Here is an 18,115-nt window from a genome sequence, read left to right on the forward strand (position 1 = left end):
GTCTGGGTTTGGCCTGGTGAGGAGCAGGGATAGGTGCGGTTTGTATAAAGCACACTCCCCACCATTCTTCCCTAGGCTCCGTTCCTCAGCTAAGTGTGTGTGTCGGCGCGTTATTCTCCTTAACGCCAGAGCTGGATTGAAGTGCCTCAAAATTCGATGTGCTTGGGATATCCTGGTCCCAGAATTTCAATACTTGGGGTCAGGGGAAATGGATATCGGTAATGCAGGCAAAACTGAGGTACAGAGGGAATTCTGAAGTTTGGTAGCCGAGCCTGTGGAAGGTTTGAAGAAACTATCCCAGCCCTGGCCCGCAGCCAGGGCAGGTGGGGTGGCTGCCCTGGCCTGGAAACTCTTGCGGCACAATTAGGGATAACAGCTAGTTCATGTTACTATTGAAGATGGGGTCCCTTGTGGTATGCTCTTTCTTTTCTCTTGACTAAATTGTACAACTCTGATCACTCTGCCCCCACTCCATTCTCACTACTCTTGAATCATCTCGATTTGGGGACTTAGGAGGTTGGCTGGGTCAGTAAATGATCATCTTTGCATCCATGTGTTGGCTTTGGGACTTGCTATCTGTATCTTGTATCTGGCTATGCAAGTGAAAGAAACCTCAATCTGCTGCCTCTACTTCACCCCTGGATGGAAAAGTCTAGAACAGAGATCCTGGAATGAGCTCCAGGGGGATGCCTAAAAGTGGAGGAGATAAGCAAGACCGAGGACCATTGAGGACTTTCCCACTCTGGCCAGGGGACTGAGGTGTGTCCTAGGCTCTCTGATTTCAGCACCTCTCCTCAACTCATTCTGAGAATTGGCCACCCCACTTGGATGCTGGGTCTGCAAGAGACCTTGTGTCCTTCACATGCTCAGTGCCAGAGATTGGCACTGAGACTGATCAGGATTTCCCAAGGAAATCTATTTGCTATAAAATCTCCCCAAACAGCTTTTAGCAACTGCAGACATTTCACAGCGGGAGCACAGGTCTTGGAGAGAGGTTTAACTCTTCAGCTTTAAAAGAAACAAACAAACAAAAAACCTTTGAATTGCCCATCCTAGTAACAGTGTCAAGGTTTACTATGTATTTTCCAGCTGCAGCGGGATGGGGAAACTGCCTCAAGACTCTCAGCGGCTTTGGGAAGAAAGAGCTCAGCTAGGCGCCTCCAGTGGCCAAATTGCAACGGAAAATTTTTGTGTGGATGAGGGAATGGGGGATGCAATTTCATAGTTTCTTCCGTGGCCACATGTAGGCCAGGAAGTCCAAGCTCTGATCTGGGCTGTGCCTCTGCTTAACCTTGAAGAAGTGACCCCTTTGTTTGGCATCTTTACAACCAGGGTCCTGGCATTCTAAGACCCAAGCTTCCAGCCCGAACCACTGTGGAATGTCTGTTCCTTCCTCAGCAACATTACAAACCTGTCCTCTACTCCATCCCAGAGCAAGGGCAAGTTTGTGCAGGGCTCTGGACCCATGCTTCACGTCCACCTACTGAGTACAGCTGTGTCTAGATTGACCCCGCCTGGCACTACTGCCTTCTCCATTCCAACTCTTCGTACTCTAGGAACTCATTTAGTCCATACTCTGGATAGGGAAAGCATCTGTTGCACTGGTCTAACAGTTTCTAAGGCCTGCTCCACTCTCAGGCTACTCAGGGTCTCAGAGGGTGTTTTCACCGGCAGTTGGCACTGGAAATCTCTTAATTAGAAGCCTCTAAGCCCAGACGCCCATCTCTGATGTCTGTAGCAAGATGGCTCTGAGGTTGAGCCACTCCCCCTGAACCTCCAGCCTCCCACCTTCAGCTGCTGCATTCTGCAGTGCCCCGGGTACTAAGGTCCGGTTGTAGATTTCTGGCCTTAACAACCCCCAGCAAAGTCAAGCTGCCTTTACAAACCGTAGTAAACATTTTATTTACAAATTTAAGGCGTCTTAAGTGCCTTAGGGCTATGACCCCTGGGGCGAGTCAGAGAAACAGTTTAGTCAAACACTTCACAGTCGAACCAGCTTGCTTCCGAGAGAAGTGTTCGGCTGGTTAGCAGGACACTGAGACTCCCCTCTGCTCTGGGCAGTGTCCGCTGCAGCCAGCCGGAGCAGCGTGGGCCGAAGCGTGAATGTCGGGAGGTAGGCTCCACGCTGCGTCTCCTGTCCTGCCAAGTCGCCAACATACAGTAAGCACAAAACCCAGCCCATGGTGGCTGGGAGGCTGCACGCAAGGCCCGGATCCCCTCCGCGCTAGTACAGTCTATACGCCGCCAAGCGCGCCTTTGGGTGGCTCGGGGCTTTTGGGAGCGCTGCTGGCTGTGGGCTGTGGCACAGGGAGAAGCTCCGAGGCGGAGGCGCCGCCGCCGCCGAGGCTGCTGGCGCAACCCGCACTGGTGTTGCTGCTACTAAGACTGCTGGCGCTGCTGAAGCTGAAACTACTGCCGCCGCCGCCGCTGCTCCCACCACTCCCAGCACTGCTGGCGCTGATGAGAGCGCCAGTGACCGGGGCCTTAATAACGGTTGTTTGGTGCAGAGAACGCTCAGCCCCCTCTGTCCGCTCCGTGTCGCTGGGGGCCATGTCCAGTGACTCGGAGTCGCTGCTCTCGCTCTCAGCCTCGCCTTCGGAGCGGCTGGGGCTCCTCTCGTCCTGCTCGCCATCCGCAGCCGGGCCTCCACCTGACGGTTTCTCGCCAGCCTCCTTGTCCTTGTCTTTTTGGGCCTGGGCCTCCTTGGAGTGCCGCCACTTCATCCGCCGGTTCTGGAACCACACCTTCACCTGCGCCGCGCCACACAGGGAGACAAGAAGAGACACTGAGATGAGACCCAGGTTTGCTTCTATCCGACTCGCGTGCACCCGCAAGTCACCTCCCTGAGTGAGAAAGCAACGCTTACCTGGCGACTCTACCAAGGACCAGGCACTGTGGTAGGCGCAGGAGCCAAGGGGCAGCCAGGAATCCTGGTCTAGGGAGCCCACTAAGACCGTTTTCAAAATGCAACCCTCAGGCCCCAGGATTAAAATGACCTGGGTGACTATTGGAAAGGCAGATTCGTGCACCCGACCCCCAACATACTCTCTCTCTACTCTAAATCCATGCATTTTTTTTTCTGGACCCCAATGAGAATCTGATTAAAGTTATGGACTCCTAGCCCAGAAAAATACACATGTACCCAAGATATGGCTTACAACGTCAAGGGTTTGGTGAGCCAGTGTTAAGAATTCCTGCTCTAAATTGGCCCTCTCCTCTACTGCCACTACCCAAAGCCAGTCCCTACAAAAGCAACACTTTTTTAAAAAAAGGAAACATGAGGAGCAGAAAGGGAAAAGGGGTTTTAAACTGTTAATCACAGTAGGGTGGGGGCACTGTTGGGCTTTCAGTAAGACAGCATTTCTTTGGTGTGTTTGTACGCAAGAGCTGATAAGGACCCTGCCCTTGTTAAGGATAAACAAATTCTCCTGGGGGCTCAGAAAACACTGGAATTAAATGTGTGCAAAGTGAAGGAAGGGCACAGAGATGGGGCAGAGAATCTATATAAATATATACGATCCCCTGGGGGACCCAGTGCGTTCACACAAGTTCCAGCTTCCATTTTAAAAATAACATCCACAGCTGGTGGAAAACGGCTGGGCTCCTCCAGTGTGTGTGTGTGTGTGTGTGTGTGTGTGTGTGTACTGGGGAGGAGAGTTGTGTAATGGAGGACAGAAAGAAACAGAGACAGTAGTTGGGGGACCAAGGAGCTAAGGAAAAGAAGCCTGCCTCTGGCTTCTGCCCTGCTGGGGACAATCAGCACCCCAGAGCTAGAGCCAGTGCTACGGGGTGCACAAGAGTGACTCTTCCACAGTCAAAACTCGGGGGAAAAAAAAAAAGTCCAGTTCTTAAATATAAGAAAAAAAATTTAATTCCGGCACAATACATTTCCTATTGTCTTGAAAAAAATCAGATAGGCAGAACCTGCTGAAATGCTCTTGGGTATTCCAAGAAAATAATTTTTCTTTCTTTCCCTCACCTCTCCCATTCCTTCAGATTTTCTTCAGAGCCTAAGCCTTGGAATATGTGGCCTCTCCAAGCGGACTCCTTGCCCTCCTGGAGCTAAGTAATTCCGTTTGAAATTATATTTTCACTTCCTCACAACTGGGGATTTCACAATCCAGCAGAAGCAGAAGGAGGAGGAGGAAAGACGGAGGGTGAGAGGGGAAAAAAACCAACAACAACCTCTTGTCTTTGGGTTTTTATCTTTTCTGAAACAAACTGCCTCCTACAGCGAATTGCACTACAGTTGAGTACATCAATGTTATTTCCAGCGGCTCTTTTGCTTTCTCCGTGGTTCTTTAGCCTGCTGGCCAAAATAAACATGCAGTGCTTGTTGACACACATCTTGGGGATGAGCTCTTCTCTCGGTCCTTCTCTCTCACCCCATCTCCACCCTCCTCTTCTCCTGCCTCAAGTTGCGTAGTCCACAAAGCCTCTTGAAAGTCAACATCTTGCGTTTCCACCGTAGGAGGCCAGTCGGCCGGGGTGGAGGGGCCTATTGGACTAGGCCGTGCGCTGCTGCCCGCCCGAGGGCGCTGTGCGCTGGAGCCGGAACTGCCTTACCTGTGCGTCTGTGAGGCCCAGCATCGCCGCCAGCTGCTTTCGGTCCGGCTTGGTCACATACTTCTGAATCTCAAACCTTTTCTCCAGGCCTTTCCTCTGCAGGTTGGAGAACACAGCGCGAGACCATGAGCGCTTCCTTTTGTACGTCTGCGGCATGGTGTCCTTCGTGAGCACAGCGTAGGGACCTGCCGCAGAGCGGGAGCCAGAGGGAAGAAAGACAAGAGGGCTGTTCAGTGCCCAGTCCTTGGCCTGCCGGCCTGGGGGTCCCCGTAAGGCTTGAAACCGTTTCCTGTTAACTGTCGATTCCACCCTCATTCAGAAAGCCCTTCGCGCATACACCGAATGGCCCCTCTAAGGAAGAATTTTACATGACAGTCGGAAGACCTAAAGCTAGCATGGAGTAGAGAAGCCTGGAGGCTTGTCCTTTAACTCCGAGGGAAAAACATAAACCTCATGCGTGGCCATCAGGCCTACAAAGAGTAGACAAAAATGTCCCTAGGGCCTGAATAATGACAGCCCTGAATCATCGTGTGTGTGTGTGTGTGTGTGTGTGTGTGTGTGTGTGTGTGTTATTCCCGCCTGTGCCCAGGCACCCAGACGTAAGCTCGCCAAGCACAAGTGTTTGAGGTCATCCCAAAATGTGTGTATGTTAATAAGTAACATCGATGCTGCATTTTTCAAGCCACCCTCTGGGGCGAAAGACTTTGAGAAAGCCCCCCACCCCACCGTCCACGCGCACACTTTCTGGGCTCTCCAGGCGCCCCTACCCCTTTTCAAGGGGAACCTTCCAAAGAGAGTGCTAGCTCGCTGAGAAATCTTTCGGTTTCTCTCTCCTGACTCTGTAGCCTCCCGCCCCAACTGTGAGATTGCGACACCGCAGCCACCCTGGAGGCGTCAGTACTGAGATTTCTGACTGTCAGTCGGCTTGCCCGTTAGGCAGTACTCTGGAGTTTTTCGGTACCTGGAAACGTGTCTTGAAACTGATGCTGAACTGAATTTCTTGGGTTCGAGCTTAAGGGACTCAGGATGGCAGAAGCCTCGTTAATGGGATCTAGAGATGCGAAGAACTGGCCAGCGGAGGGCTGCAGGCCTGAGAGGTGCACCCCCGCGGGCCGCCCACCGGTTAGCAGGGACGTGAGATCTGGGGACAAGGGAAAAGGATAGCAGGTTACATCTCAGGCACACTCACACTCTCCGCTGATTTGTTCCTCCCCTTCCCCTTGCCCTGGATTCACTTTTATTGAGCGAAGTCACGAGAGAACTCGTCTCGGCGCTGAAACCTCTCTCTCCCAACAGTTGCCAAGGAGCGACGCATGAAAAGTTCCTGTGTGTCCCTCACGTCCACATGCACGCATATAGTAAGTAAAGGCTTTACATAAATCGGCTTAGGGCCTTACTCTCACGTGCCTTCCAAGAATCCCACAAACCCAAAACCTCCGCCCCAAGGAGGCCCCATTCTGCCCGCTCATCTAGGTGGTTTTGTGTATTGTTTACATTTCCTGGGTGAATTTTTTACCAGAAATCAGATAAATGCGAAAGTGTTTCCCAAAAATGCTTTAACTGTCAGAAAATATAATTCTGTCTCTAGATATGTTATTAAAGAGATCAAAGTCATTTTAGCAGATAATTACACCAACCATTTTTATAAATATTGTTTCTAAGACGTGTTTTTAAAGAATCCCTGGAATAATTTTTTTGTTTGTTTTACATAGAACAGGTGAGTTTTATACCTAATGTTTTGTAGTTTTCTTACAATTCGTTTTCTTCTCTCCCATTTTACCCATTTGTCCTTAATTGTAAAAACACTCAAAGGCACCCCAAGCCTGCCCGGGGTCCCGGGAGTGGGTCAGTGGTCAGAGGCCTGCAGCCTCCAGTCCAAGACCTACCTCTCAGCGTGTTGCCTTCTTTGACTTTTGGGTCAAATTCTGCAGATAAAATGCGGTCAATTCCAAATTTGAGGTCTTTGCTGGAGGGGGCCGGGGCCGAGCCACTGTGGTGGGGGTTCGGGACCACTCGCGTCCCAGAGGCCGGGGGCTGCAGGGCGCCAGCCCGAGGCGGAGGCGGAGGCTGTGGCTGCGACGGCTGTTGCTGCTGCGGCTGTTGCTGTTGCTGTTGTTGTTGCTGCGGGTGATGGTGGTGGTAGGCGGCTGAGAGAGGAGACAGCCGCTGCGGGAAGCCAGCCGGGACTTCGGAGGGCGCCACCACTGGGGTGGGTCGAAGCGGGGATCTGGCCGCCGCTTGGAAAGAGGCGTGCGGGTGAACCGAGCCCAAGTGCGCGGTGAGGGCGGCGGCCGAGGCCCCTGCCAGGCCCTCCGGGGCCGCCCCCAGGTCCCCCACGCCGGCATGCAGAATGTCTGCGATGCAGAAGGAGGGCTTCTTGACCGCGGCGGGGTCCAAGGGGAAGGAGCAGCCGCCTGGGCCGGTCGAGGAGCAGTAAGCGGCCGACCAGAGGCTGAAGTTGGAGGCGTAGAAGGGAGCCAGCCCGGCTGCGAACATCCTGCCGGGGTGAGCCGCGCCGCTGCCGCAGTCCAGCTGGACCGGGTGGGTGGGCGCGCGGGGAGCGGCACGCGAGTCCCGGAGAGGGCGGCCGCAGCCGAGGACGATCCGCTTTCGCTTCTCCGCCCGCACTGAAGAAGAGAGGCCGGGAGCCCTAGCGCCACCGAAGGAGGAGGCGAGGGCCGGATCTCGGCCGGTCACCGCCTCGCTCCCTGGCCTCGCTTTAAAGGCGGCGCGGCGCCCGCACTCCTAGAGGGCTGGAGGCGAATGAGGGGCGCTGGGGCCGCGGGGCGGGCGGGGGAGCCAGGGAGACGGGAGCCGGACACAGCAAGAAAACCCAAACAGCTAAGCCCTAAGAGCTAAATTTAAAACAACAACAATAATAATCCGTTAGTTAGGGGGAAAAAAAAGTAATAGAAAAAAAAAAAAAAAACTCGTCTCTAAAAACTCCCAAAGTTTTGGCAGGAGCTTTAGAGTCAGGCCCTGGGTAGGACCTCGATCCGAGCGCTCATTGGTCATCCTCATGACCAATGGGAGCGGGGAGTGGAGGGGAATTAGGAACGAGGGGGCGTGGCCGGGCCCGAGCCCCGCCCCGGCCACGCCGAAGTGTTTGCTGCGGCCGCGTGGGCTTAGTAATGCACTTCGCAGTGAGTCTTGCTACTCTCCATAGAGGCCAGGCAGCCGCTCGGGAGGGCTCTCTCTTCTAACTTCTGCAGCTCCGAACCGCCACGGGGCAAGGAGGATTGGTCACAGGAGCTTTCCTGAAGCGCTTATCACCCGGGGCGAGTTGGGGGAGTGGGGAAGGGACGGTTATCTCACTCTTTAGGGCTATGCAAAGCCCGCCTTCCGGTGGAGAGCAGAGAGCGGTTTGGACCCTTTGCTTCCCTTCTCTTGACCTCATTCTGCTTTTATTCCAGGAGTCCGTGTCCTCGGCAAAGCCCCTCATCTTTCTTGGACCCTTGCCCAAATGTTGCCACCCTGAGTACCGGCCCAACTCAGCACCACGTCTGCCCTGTGCCTCCCTGGAGATCCTCGGGGAAGCGAGAAGGAGGGGCGACCGCAAATTAGTTTTATTCTGAGCTGTCACACAGTGACAACTTGAACGAGTGACTTTTCAAACAAAATAAGACGGATGGCTCCAAACGTCTTCCTTAGACGCAGCCAAACCTTTCCCCGGAGCCTCAGAGGCTACAAAACAGGCTGCCTCCAGAAACCTGGGAGCGGCACGCGCGTCCCTCCTTTGCAGGAGATTGTAGGAAATGTTAGCCTCCCTCCTCCACCACATCTCCGGATCATGTGGGGTTCGTTGTTTTGCAAGTGCCCACAAGAGCAGATTTCCGTGGGGTTCAATATTGCTTTCAATTCTGTGACAGCTTCCCCAGGAACCCCTTGGGCCTGGTCGCAGGAGGAGCTGCAGTGGTGGTCAACGTCTTCCATTCATGCCTTGGGTCTTTAGAACGCAGGGTGGTGGTAGTGGGGGTTTTGTGCAACATCAACATCTCTATTTTAAGAATTTGTTCTCTTTTAAATTATAGTCAGAATGGATTTCCCCACCCCTCTCCCAGACAAACCACAGGCCACCCAGATAAGCTGTTCTTGCACATTTTCAGGAAGAAAATAAAATAATACGAATAATGAAACCACGAAATCTTTTGTTTTCGATTGCCCTAATAAGCATCTCCTAACAGAGATTCTGTGGCATTTTTATTTCCCTTCAGCACGAAGGCTCCTCACCAAATAAACCCAGAAAGGCAAGTGAACTTGCCATGCCTATCTCAAGTTCAGGGTTTGGACTTACAAAATTAATTTCTGGTGGCTTCTCTAGCCCCTTGATGCAGATGCTATCCTTTTAAGCTTTTGACTTTCTCCTGGAAAAATTCAATCACTTCTGATCAGCCAGCACTAAGATCTCTCCCTCTCCCTCTCTCTCCCTCCTCCCGCCCTCCAGCTCTCCCGCTCTCCCGCTCTCCATCTCTCTTTTATTGCAAGGTTTTCTTCCCCTGCTCCACGCAGCCAGGAGAGAGGTGCTATTTCCAGTGACAGATGGGTGTGTTTGGCTGAGGGTAAGGATACCTGGGGCGACAGACGTAATAAGACCAGTCTTTCGGTGTCAAGCTGAAGGTAAAGGAGCGACAAGTACAACATGGGCAATTGAGGCGCTGGCTGAGGGTTCTGGTGAGCCTTCGGTGTGAGTGTGCGTAGCGGAGGCCGTGAGTCCTCTCCTTTCTAGTGCCACTTCCAGTTTGTGATTCTAATTTGACTGCAAACATTTAGACCTCGGCCTAAGCCCAAACTCACGGTTGTGAAAGAGGTGCATTTACTCCTTACCGAGGCAGCGCCGCGCGCCCTCACCCTCTCTCTTAAGAAATAAGACTCCCCTATCCGCATTCATCCTTTCCAAGGTTTGCGACGCTCCGGGTTGGGCGCGGGATGCAGACCCCGGGGAATGCGGGCCCTCGCGGGTTCCCTGAGGTGCCCACAACTCGCATCTGCCGAGATTCAAGGTCCGGAGCGCTGGGCAGATGTGGCAAAAGCGAGGCCCCGAGGCCCGCCGACTCCTTGCCGCGCCGCGAGCCTTCCCTTTCTCCGCCAGGCCAGTGGCTGGATTGCAAGTTGCAACTTCGCCCGCGCGCCCCTTGCTCTCCCAGGCCTCGGCTTCCTTGCAATCGCATCGGCGCCATCCAAGGCCTTACTCCCAGCTCCCGGAGGCAAACGCGAAAAGCAAGTCTTTGAAGCGACCCCCGCCGCCCCCTCTACCGCTTCCCCAGGCCCAAGCCTGGCCCCTGCAGGCCCCTCGCCGAGTTCTGAGCCCGCAGTCTCCCGCCCTCCTTACTCCCCACTCTTCAGAACCAAGAAAGCACCAGGAAACCCTGGGCTCGCCGGAGTTCAGGTCATCTCCTGTTTTTTGATGGGCTCAAACTCGGACTAAATGAGCGGATGTGCCTGCGAGATTGGTCTCAAAATAGAAGCGGCCTTAGTATTTTAGGATACTGCAGAAATCCTTATTTCTTCCGGAGAAAAACTCTATAATGACTCCTAGCACTTCCCCTTTCAATATTTGTGCAACTTTATCTCCACCGGCAAGTTGCTCGGGTGACGCAAATCCGCCCTTGTGTATTACAACTACCAAAATAAATGCACGGAAATCAATTCCCTTCTAGCAATGAAAATATAAATATACAGCTGCGACTTTCCCCTTTAATCTTTGCTTTCCGAGCCACTCCAGGCTGTGGCGAAATGAACTGGCCCAGAGCTATTGAGCCGGGCAGGGAGGTCCTGAGGGCAGAGGCGAGGGCTCCCCAGGGCCTGGTAGCCATGGGGGTTGAGGATCTAACAGGAAAGAAAAGCGCCTGGCTAAACCGAATTAACTTGAGCTTGGTCTACGCAGCGGAGACCCTAACTGTGGCTTCATTTTTTGGGAAAATGTCGCATTGGCTGGGGTTTCTGATCATTCTGACTGCTGTCTTTAATGCTTTCAACTCATCACTTCACTTTTCCTAGTTAGACATAGCCAAAGACGATTTCACCATACTGGGAATGGATAAGATCAGAGAAGGTTCTTTTTATAATTTAACAATATAGCTTATGGGTATTTAGGGTTTAAAAGGGACCTGAATCAGGGGCTTATGCAATGACTGAGGCAAGAGATGGGTTTCACCATCCTTTGGTTCTCCCTGTCTTTGGAGCGTCCATATTTAAATTATCAGTGCAGATTTTTGTCCCAAAACCAGAGTCACAGATCCACAATGAGCATAGGTCAATTATAATGAATGCTGGGCCTTGTATATTACAGGACCATAACTCTGCAAGGGCTTGAACTGGCTATATCTGCTATCTGTTTTGCTTTTCTTGCACATTCTGAGCAAAATAATGTGCAAGGCAGATGCTCTGTGGACTTGGGAACCCCTCTCCTCTGAATTTCAAATATTCTTGCAAACATGGTACCTACTGGCTTCAAGAAAAGAGATGGAAATAATTAAATATTTACAATCAGAAAGAAAAAGAAACACAGCTTATCCAGCTACTTGAGAATTCAAGAAATTTACAGCAATGTAGGAATCTGTGTATACTGTGCCTGTCTTCCTGCCAGCTGGAGATTTATGGATCACTGGGCCCAGCAGTCATACTTAGTGGTGGATATGGGAGTTCTGTTCTTTGTGGGTGCCAGACACTAGAGATTAGGACCCTAATGACCCCCCACAGACATATCCCCTACCCACACACACATACTTTGGCCTATTCTAAGTGGGACACAACTTTCTTTTCTTGGAGACCTTAGAGTTATTCCAGAATTTCTGAGTTTTGAGAAAAGTTGGACTTTTCTATGGGGTGGGAAAAGCAAATAATGCATTAGAGCTACAAGCATCCATAGCTATTTGATTTATTCTTTTTCCTTTTCTCCATTTCCCAGATGTGGCAGATTTGCAGGTGGCCAGCTCTCTATTTGGCTGTGGCCCTGCCCTTGAACTTTAGCCATAGGTCTTGCTCTAAAGTTTCAGACAGCCTTTTGGCTCTGATTCCATTTGCCCTTTCCCCTCATAGGGCAATATCTCACATAGGAAATATGTGAGATATTTCCCTTCCCTCACTACTAAGATATACCACTTTACATATATGTACTTCTCTCTCTCTCACACACACACACACACAATTCTCTGGGAATCTTAGAAATGGCGGGGGATGGGGAAGGAAGGGCAGGCAGTTTGGGATTTGTTCCTGTTTCAAAGAGCGCTTCTCTGCCTCTCCAAGTCATCCTCTCACATCCAGCCAAGAAAGACCCCGAATCTCATAAAAACCTGCGGCAGAACCCATTTCAACATGGCACATTATAACAGACTCATATACTTTTGCAATGAAATCATAAGAGTAAAATATGAGAGCCTATCTGTATCATATATGAGCTTACATACTTCTTTGCACAGGCTTCTGTTTAGTAGCTGTAAATGGTGCTCTCCCACTCCCAATACATTAGCCACTCATCTTGGATTTGTTGCCTGAATTATTGAATCTGAATGGCTGGTTGTTAAGGTAAGAGAAGGAAGAGTAGGTGAAAATCATATATCCAAAACAGGGAGGGATGAAAGGCGTTCCAAAAGCAGTATTTCTCTAAACAAACAAATAAACCTTCTTCCCTTTGAGACAGGTTTTCAAGTTAGAGCACAGGTTCTAAGGCCAGAAGACGGACTCAGGCCCAGACTAAAAAGCAGTCATGGGAAGGGATCTTCTAAAGGGAAAGAATCCTGGAGTCAATGAGAGGGATTTTGCAGATAAAGCCAAATGGTTGTTGTCCCCATCTCAGTGGTCCTAATCTGCCCACGAGCACCCACCATAACTGGGACAGCCCTGGATTTAATGACAGACTCCCCCTAGCCCTGTCCCAGCCCACTACACCCAGGCATCTCCCTCCCTGGAGGAGCCCACCAAGTACTGAAAGTTGGTTCTCTGCTGACACCTGCTGGACCATCTCTACATTGTTTTCTGGCAGTAACCATCCTGTGCCAGCAACATTGTTATGATGAAAATTGACTCTTCCTTTTGCAAAAATGTAGGTTTCTAAAATTGGCTTTGACTAGCAGCTGTTTCCTTCCATATTGCAACAATATGGGAAGATCTTGTACTATGTGTTTAAAATCACTAGATCGGGGCGAGGGAAGCAGTCATGGTTCAGGAATAATACTGTGTACATTTTACAGATCTCAAGGTCAATTCACATTTATTGTCTCACTTCTTTAAAATAGCCAACTGTAGGATAACGATGAGGGATTATTATCCCATTTGACTTTAGGAAGTTGATCCTCAGAAAGGTTAAGTGGCTTGCCCAAGGTGACGTAGTTGGGAAATGGTGTTGGAGGGAACAGAGGCTAGGTTTTCTGGTTCATCAACCAGTACTATACCATTCAGCCAATTTCTTCAGGGAAAATGGTTTATTCAGAGGAAAAACTCTTTGCCCTCAATCAGAATGTGTATTGACTTCAAACAAGGAGCTAGAGAAAAGAAGTATGTCTAACCCAGACATACTACCCTACCCTGAAATTTCTTTCTCTCCTCAGCATTAAATGTGGAGACTTCCTTGCCTCCCAGTATCATGCCACTCGTTAAATTCTAATTTGGGCATCTACCCAAATGAGGTCCAAATTTGATTTGGGTAGATGCTCCAAATCAGAATTCAGGGAGTAGCATGATACTGTGTCCAATTCACATCTGCAAATGAAAATAAATCCCTCAGTTGATAATTCAGTTTTGTCTTTGCATTAATAAAAGTAAATCATTTTGACTATTTAAAATATCCAACCAACTAGATAGTTTGCCCAGGAAGGCATTTTTCTAAACCTTCTCACCCACCCTCCTTGCCCTCCATCATAACATCCTGGTCACCTTTTTCCATTGCAACTGGAAAGCAGTATATTTTGGTTGCCATCAAAGCCCTGACTTCAAACTCTATGACTCTCTGAATGTGAGAATGTCTCTCAGCTTCCAATGCTTCATCTCTCTCTCTAGTATTACCCTCATCTCCCCACCCTACTCTTTTTCCCACAGCAGCCACATGCAATGGAGATTTCTACAGGAAGCATGACATGTGAGGTGCTCAAGAGGCAGGAACTTAAGAAGCCTGTGAGCAGATTTTAAGAGGTTTCTATGCAGATCCCAGAAGCAGGCATCCTTGACAGCAGGGAGCCTCAAAGCAGATATAGTGTTCCCTGTTATTCTGGTCTGCTGGAAGATAAGAGGCTTTCAGTTGCTCTCCCCACTCCTTTGCTTCTTTTCCCTCCCCCATAACAAATATTATTTTAGTAATCAAGGTCATATAGAATCTTCTGAAATTTCTTAGAATTTTTCAAACTTACTGCCAACCCCCCTGGTTGAGAATTTCCTTTTGTCATGCCTAGATAGAGAGAAATGGTGAGTTCTAGGGCCATGCACTCCGCTAAGCACTCTACAGACATTATCTCATATGATTCTAATTTTTTTTATTTTTTATTTTTTTAGAGATGAGATCTCACTATGTTGCCCAGTCTGGTCTCAAACTCCTAGCATCAAACGATCCTCCCATCTTGGCATCCCAAAGTTCTGGGATTACAGGCGTGAGCCACTGGACCTGACCCTCTCTCACGTGCTTCTAAAAACAAGTTCAGGAAGGAGCTATCATTATTTCCATTTTACTTGGGGGTAAAGGAGGCCTAGAATGGTTAAGTAACTTACCTAAGGTCACAGTAAGTAGGGCACATTGAATTTGAAGCTGCATTTTTTAGCCACTAGGCTCCTTGCTCATTGTTAATGTTTAATTTTTATGTCAACTTGACTTGGCCATGGGATGCCCAGATAAACATGATTCTGGGTGTGTCCATGAGGGTGTTTCTGGATGACATTAACATTTGAGTTGGCAGACTGAGTAAAGCAGATTTCTCTCCCCAGTGTGGGTAGGCCTCATCCAATCCATTGGAGGCCTACATAGAACAAAAAGCTGAGTAAGGAGAAATTACTCTCTCTGCCTGTTTTCAAGCTGAGATATTGGTATTCTCCTGCACTGGGACTGGAATTTACACCATCAGTTCTCCTGATTCTCAGGCCTTCCATCTCAAACTGGAACTACACCATCAGCTCTCCTGGGTCTCCAGCGTGTAGGCAGTAGATCACGAAACTTCTCAGCCTCCATAATTGCTTGAGCAAACGCTATAGTTAGCAGGAGACCCCAGTTTCTGCATGCAGCGATGGACTGCTGTGTGCACATGACTACCTACCTTTCCTGAAAGCTGAGACCTCACTCTGCTTGGTTTCCTTTTCAGCTCTTCCCAGTTAACTCTCTCAAGCTCAAATAAATTAAAACTGTTAAAAAAAAAAAAAAAAATGGTGAGGTAGAGGCAGTGACACTTAGCCTCAATCAAATATCCATGGTTGATTCGATGATGAGCAGGAATTGATAATCACAACTCTTCATTATAGTTTGCCTTGAACTATATGTTTAATATGATAATAAGAATTTTTTTTTGAGTCAGGGTCTCGCTGTTGTCCGGGCTGGAGTGCAGTGGCATGCTCATGGCTCACTGCAGCCTTGACCTCCTGGGCTCAAGCAATCTGCCCACCTCAGCCTCCCAAGTAGCAGAGACTACAATTATGCACCACCACACCTGGCTAATTTTTTGTTATTTTTTTTATTTTTTATTTTTGTAGAGAAGGGGTTTCATCACATTGCCCAGGCTGGTCTCGAACTCCCGAGCTCAAGTGATCTGCACACCTCAGTCCTGCAAAGTGCTGGGAATGCAAGCATAAGCCACTGTGCCCAACTGAAACATGTTTAATATAATTATTTGATAAACTTGGTTGTAACGTTATTTTTACGTGTTCACTGTGTTATTTTCAATAAATTCCTCTTCTTAATGCTTTCAACATAGGTTCCATTGTGAAAGCAGTTTGGTGTTTGTTTATTTGTTTGTTTGTTTGTTTGTTGAGAAAGAGTCTTACTCCATCACCCAGGCTGTAGTGCAGTGGCATGATCTCGGCTCACTGCAACCTCTGCCTCCCAGGCTCAATCGATTCTCCTGCCTCAGCCTCCCGAGTAGCTGGGGTTACAGGCGCCTGCCAACATGCCCAGCTAATTTTTGTATTTTTAGTAGAGACAAGGTTTCACCATGTTGGCCAGGCTGGTCTTGAACTTCTGACCTCAAATAATCCACCCGCCTCGGCCTCCCAAAGTGCTGAGATTATAGGCACAAGCCACCGCACCCGACCAGCAGTTTGGTTTTTTAAAGCAGGAATACCTCTATAGATTTGTTAAGTTGGGTGTTACTTAAGAAAGAGAGAAAAATCTGGGTGTTTACAGAGCTATCATGTGAACGATGTAATTTTAATCCTATGACTGGAGACAGTAATGGGGAATAGGTCTTGGAGAGACTAGGGGAATCTCAAATCCAGACCTAACAACTGTATATAATCCCAGTGGAGAAGTGAGGCATCCAAAGAAGCCCATATGGCTGCACAGGGGGCTCTTCAGTAGGCTTCAATCTTTAAAAAAGCATATAGCAAAACAGGAGTTTACAAAGACAAAGTCCAAGAGAGTGGCAGTAACCTCTAAGTGCACTTGCAGAATGCCTGGAGTCCATGGTGAAGTTAGATTTGTAAAGTATGTGATTGGTAGTAAACAGGACTTTTAAATCTATGCCTACACAGAAGGATGAAAAAGTACCAGGTTTCAGTGAACATGATGCAATCGCTGATAACAGAGAGAAGCAAGAATTATCCAACTCTTAGTTTACTTAGATCTTCTTATTCAGAGAGAATGTTTTTGAAATTATAAATAAATTTAAAACAATGAAGGTAAATTTGAAGTTTCACTATAGTACATGCTTTTACTGTTCCCTCTTCCTTGAAAGTACTTTTTTGAAAAAGTAGTTGCTTAAAATTAGTTTGGTCTTTGAGAGTTCTGATTTACTACTTTTTAATCCCAAAGTACTAAAAAAACTTTCTGATGTGATCTTAGATTCACTGTTAACTATATCTTTGGGAATTTGTGAGGAATAAGAGAGATGCCAAAACCGACAGGCAAAAAATAGGCCAAATTTTAAAGGGGTTTTAAACTTCAGATTAGTAAATATATTGTTCCCTGGAAATTTTGGCCTGGAGTATCAAGCACATGAATTGTCTGCTTTTTGAAAGGCTTGGAGGATTCCACTGAAGCAATACGGACTGTTTATAAATAACAAGTTATGTTAAACTAATAACTTTTTTTCTAAAAAGGTTATTAAGTTGATTAATTCATTCATTACATTCACAAATAATTTAATGAGCCAGGTACTACATGCCAGGAGTTCATCTAGACACTGGCAACTGAGTAAAACAAAATAAAACAAAATTTCTGGCTTTCAAGAAGCATGCATTGTAGTGGTGAAGCAGGCAAAAAGTGACTAGATATATGTTAATAGGGAAAAACGCTGGGAGAAAAATAAAGCAGGATAATGGAATTAAGAATTAAGAGTAATAACACTGGAAAACTGCATTTTGACATAAGCGAAACACTTAACAGTGGCTGCATATTAGACTTTAGGACAAGATGATGAAATATGGATTAATGATGTGATGCTCATTGATTGAATTCTTCAACCTTGACACCCAGTAACTGACATGGACCCAGAGGGGTTGGTTCAGTCTGAGGAATATGCCTCAAACTGTTGCTGGTCCACTCTTGGGCAACACTGGTGTCTGTGATTTAGATGGAGATGTAGAAGGTATTAATATCATACCAAGTATGCAGTGCAACAAAGCTAGGAAGAATAATGGGACAAAGCCGATGGACAAAACAAATCCAGTCCTCTACAAAAGCAACAAGAACACTGGAAATAGAGTCAGCAAACAACTTTTTCAGAACTCTGGAAATTAACCAAAACCTCGTAACAATTTGAAAAGTGTTTGTTCAAGAAAAATGGCAGAATCTTGGTAAGAGTGACAAGATTTATAGCATTTTCACTTACTGTATTCTGATCTCTGTCTCCTCAGTTTTTGTGATAGCTCTGAAAGCCAACAGCTTCACCATCATGGTATCATGAAAATCTGAAAGCCAACAGCTTCACCATCATGGTATCATGAAAACCAGAAGCCTAGCAGTAACTAGAGCTGGGAGGCAGGGATGGGGGGAATACTTTTGGAGGTACCCAAAAGTCTCATCACCAGAGAACTGTCCCCCTCTTTGATCTCTCTGGCAGTTCTCTGAAGACCCTCACTTGCAGAACTGACCTTTATTTCACCTAACTCAGAGCCCAGGGGCATTGGTCAAAATAATGAGCAACAATTTTCACATTGCAGCTGCCTGTGGCTGCTACAACAGTTGAGGGCAAACAAGAAGTTGACAAAAAAGTTAAAAAGATAGACTGGAGAATAAACTGTCCCAAGGAGGCTTTGTAAAATTCTGACATATTCCTGGGAATTTAGAAGACCATGTACATATGCAGGGCTGTGCAGTTGCCACCCAAAACCTAAGGAGGTCCTAATCACTCACCTCTGACTGAAATTGAGGCTATGCAAAGACACACAATAAAGGCTAACATTTAGTTGTAACCTGCTT

General features: G+C 48.2%; 1 protein-coding gene and 1 long non-coding RNA gene across 2 annotated transcripts; one reads left to right on the forward strand and one right to left on the reverse strand.

The window, feature by feature from the left end:
* Window positions 1–1,877: 1,877 nt before the first annotated feature.
* On the reverse strand, window positions 1,878–7,562 carry HLX (H2.0 like homeobox). Its single transcript, XM_007988390.3, has 4 exons — window positions 6,453–7,562; window positions 5,528–5,707; window positions 4,567–4,751; window positions 1,878–2,750 (listed from the first exon to the last, which is right to left on the reverse strand). The coding sequence occupies exons 1-4, from the start codon at window positions 7,060–7,062 to the stop codon at window positions 2,235–2,237; spliced, it is 1,491 nt and encodes a 496-aa protein (XP_007986581.1). The 5' UTR covers window positions 7,063–7,562; the 3' UTR covers window positions 1,878–2,234.
* On the forward strand, window positions 5,616–8,702 carry LOC103230053 (uncharacterized). The gene is made up of 2 exons (XR_005236065.2): window positions 5,616–5,924; window positions 7,980–8,702. It is a non-coding gene; the product is annotated as an uncharacterized lncRNA (long non-coding RNA).
* The last annotated feature ends 9,413 nt before the right edge of the window (window positions 8,703–18,115 follow it).

This window comes from Chlorocebus sabaeus, chromosome 25 (assembly GCF_047675955.1).
Source record: "Chlorocebus sabaeus isolate Y175 chromosome 25, mChlSab1.0.hap1, whole genome shotgun sequence".
Lineage (NCBI taxonomy): Eukaryota > Metazoa > Chordata > Mammalia > Primates > Cercopithecidae > Chlorocebus > Chlorocebus sabaeus.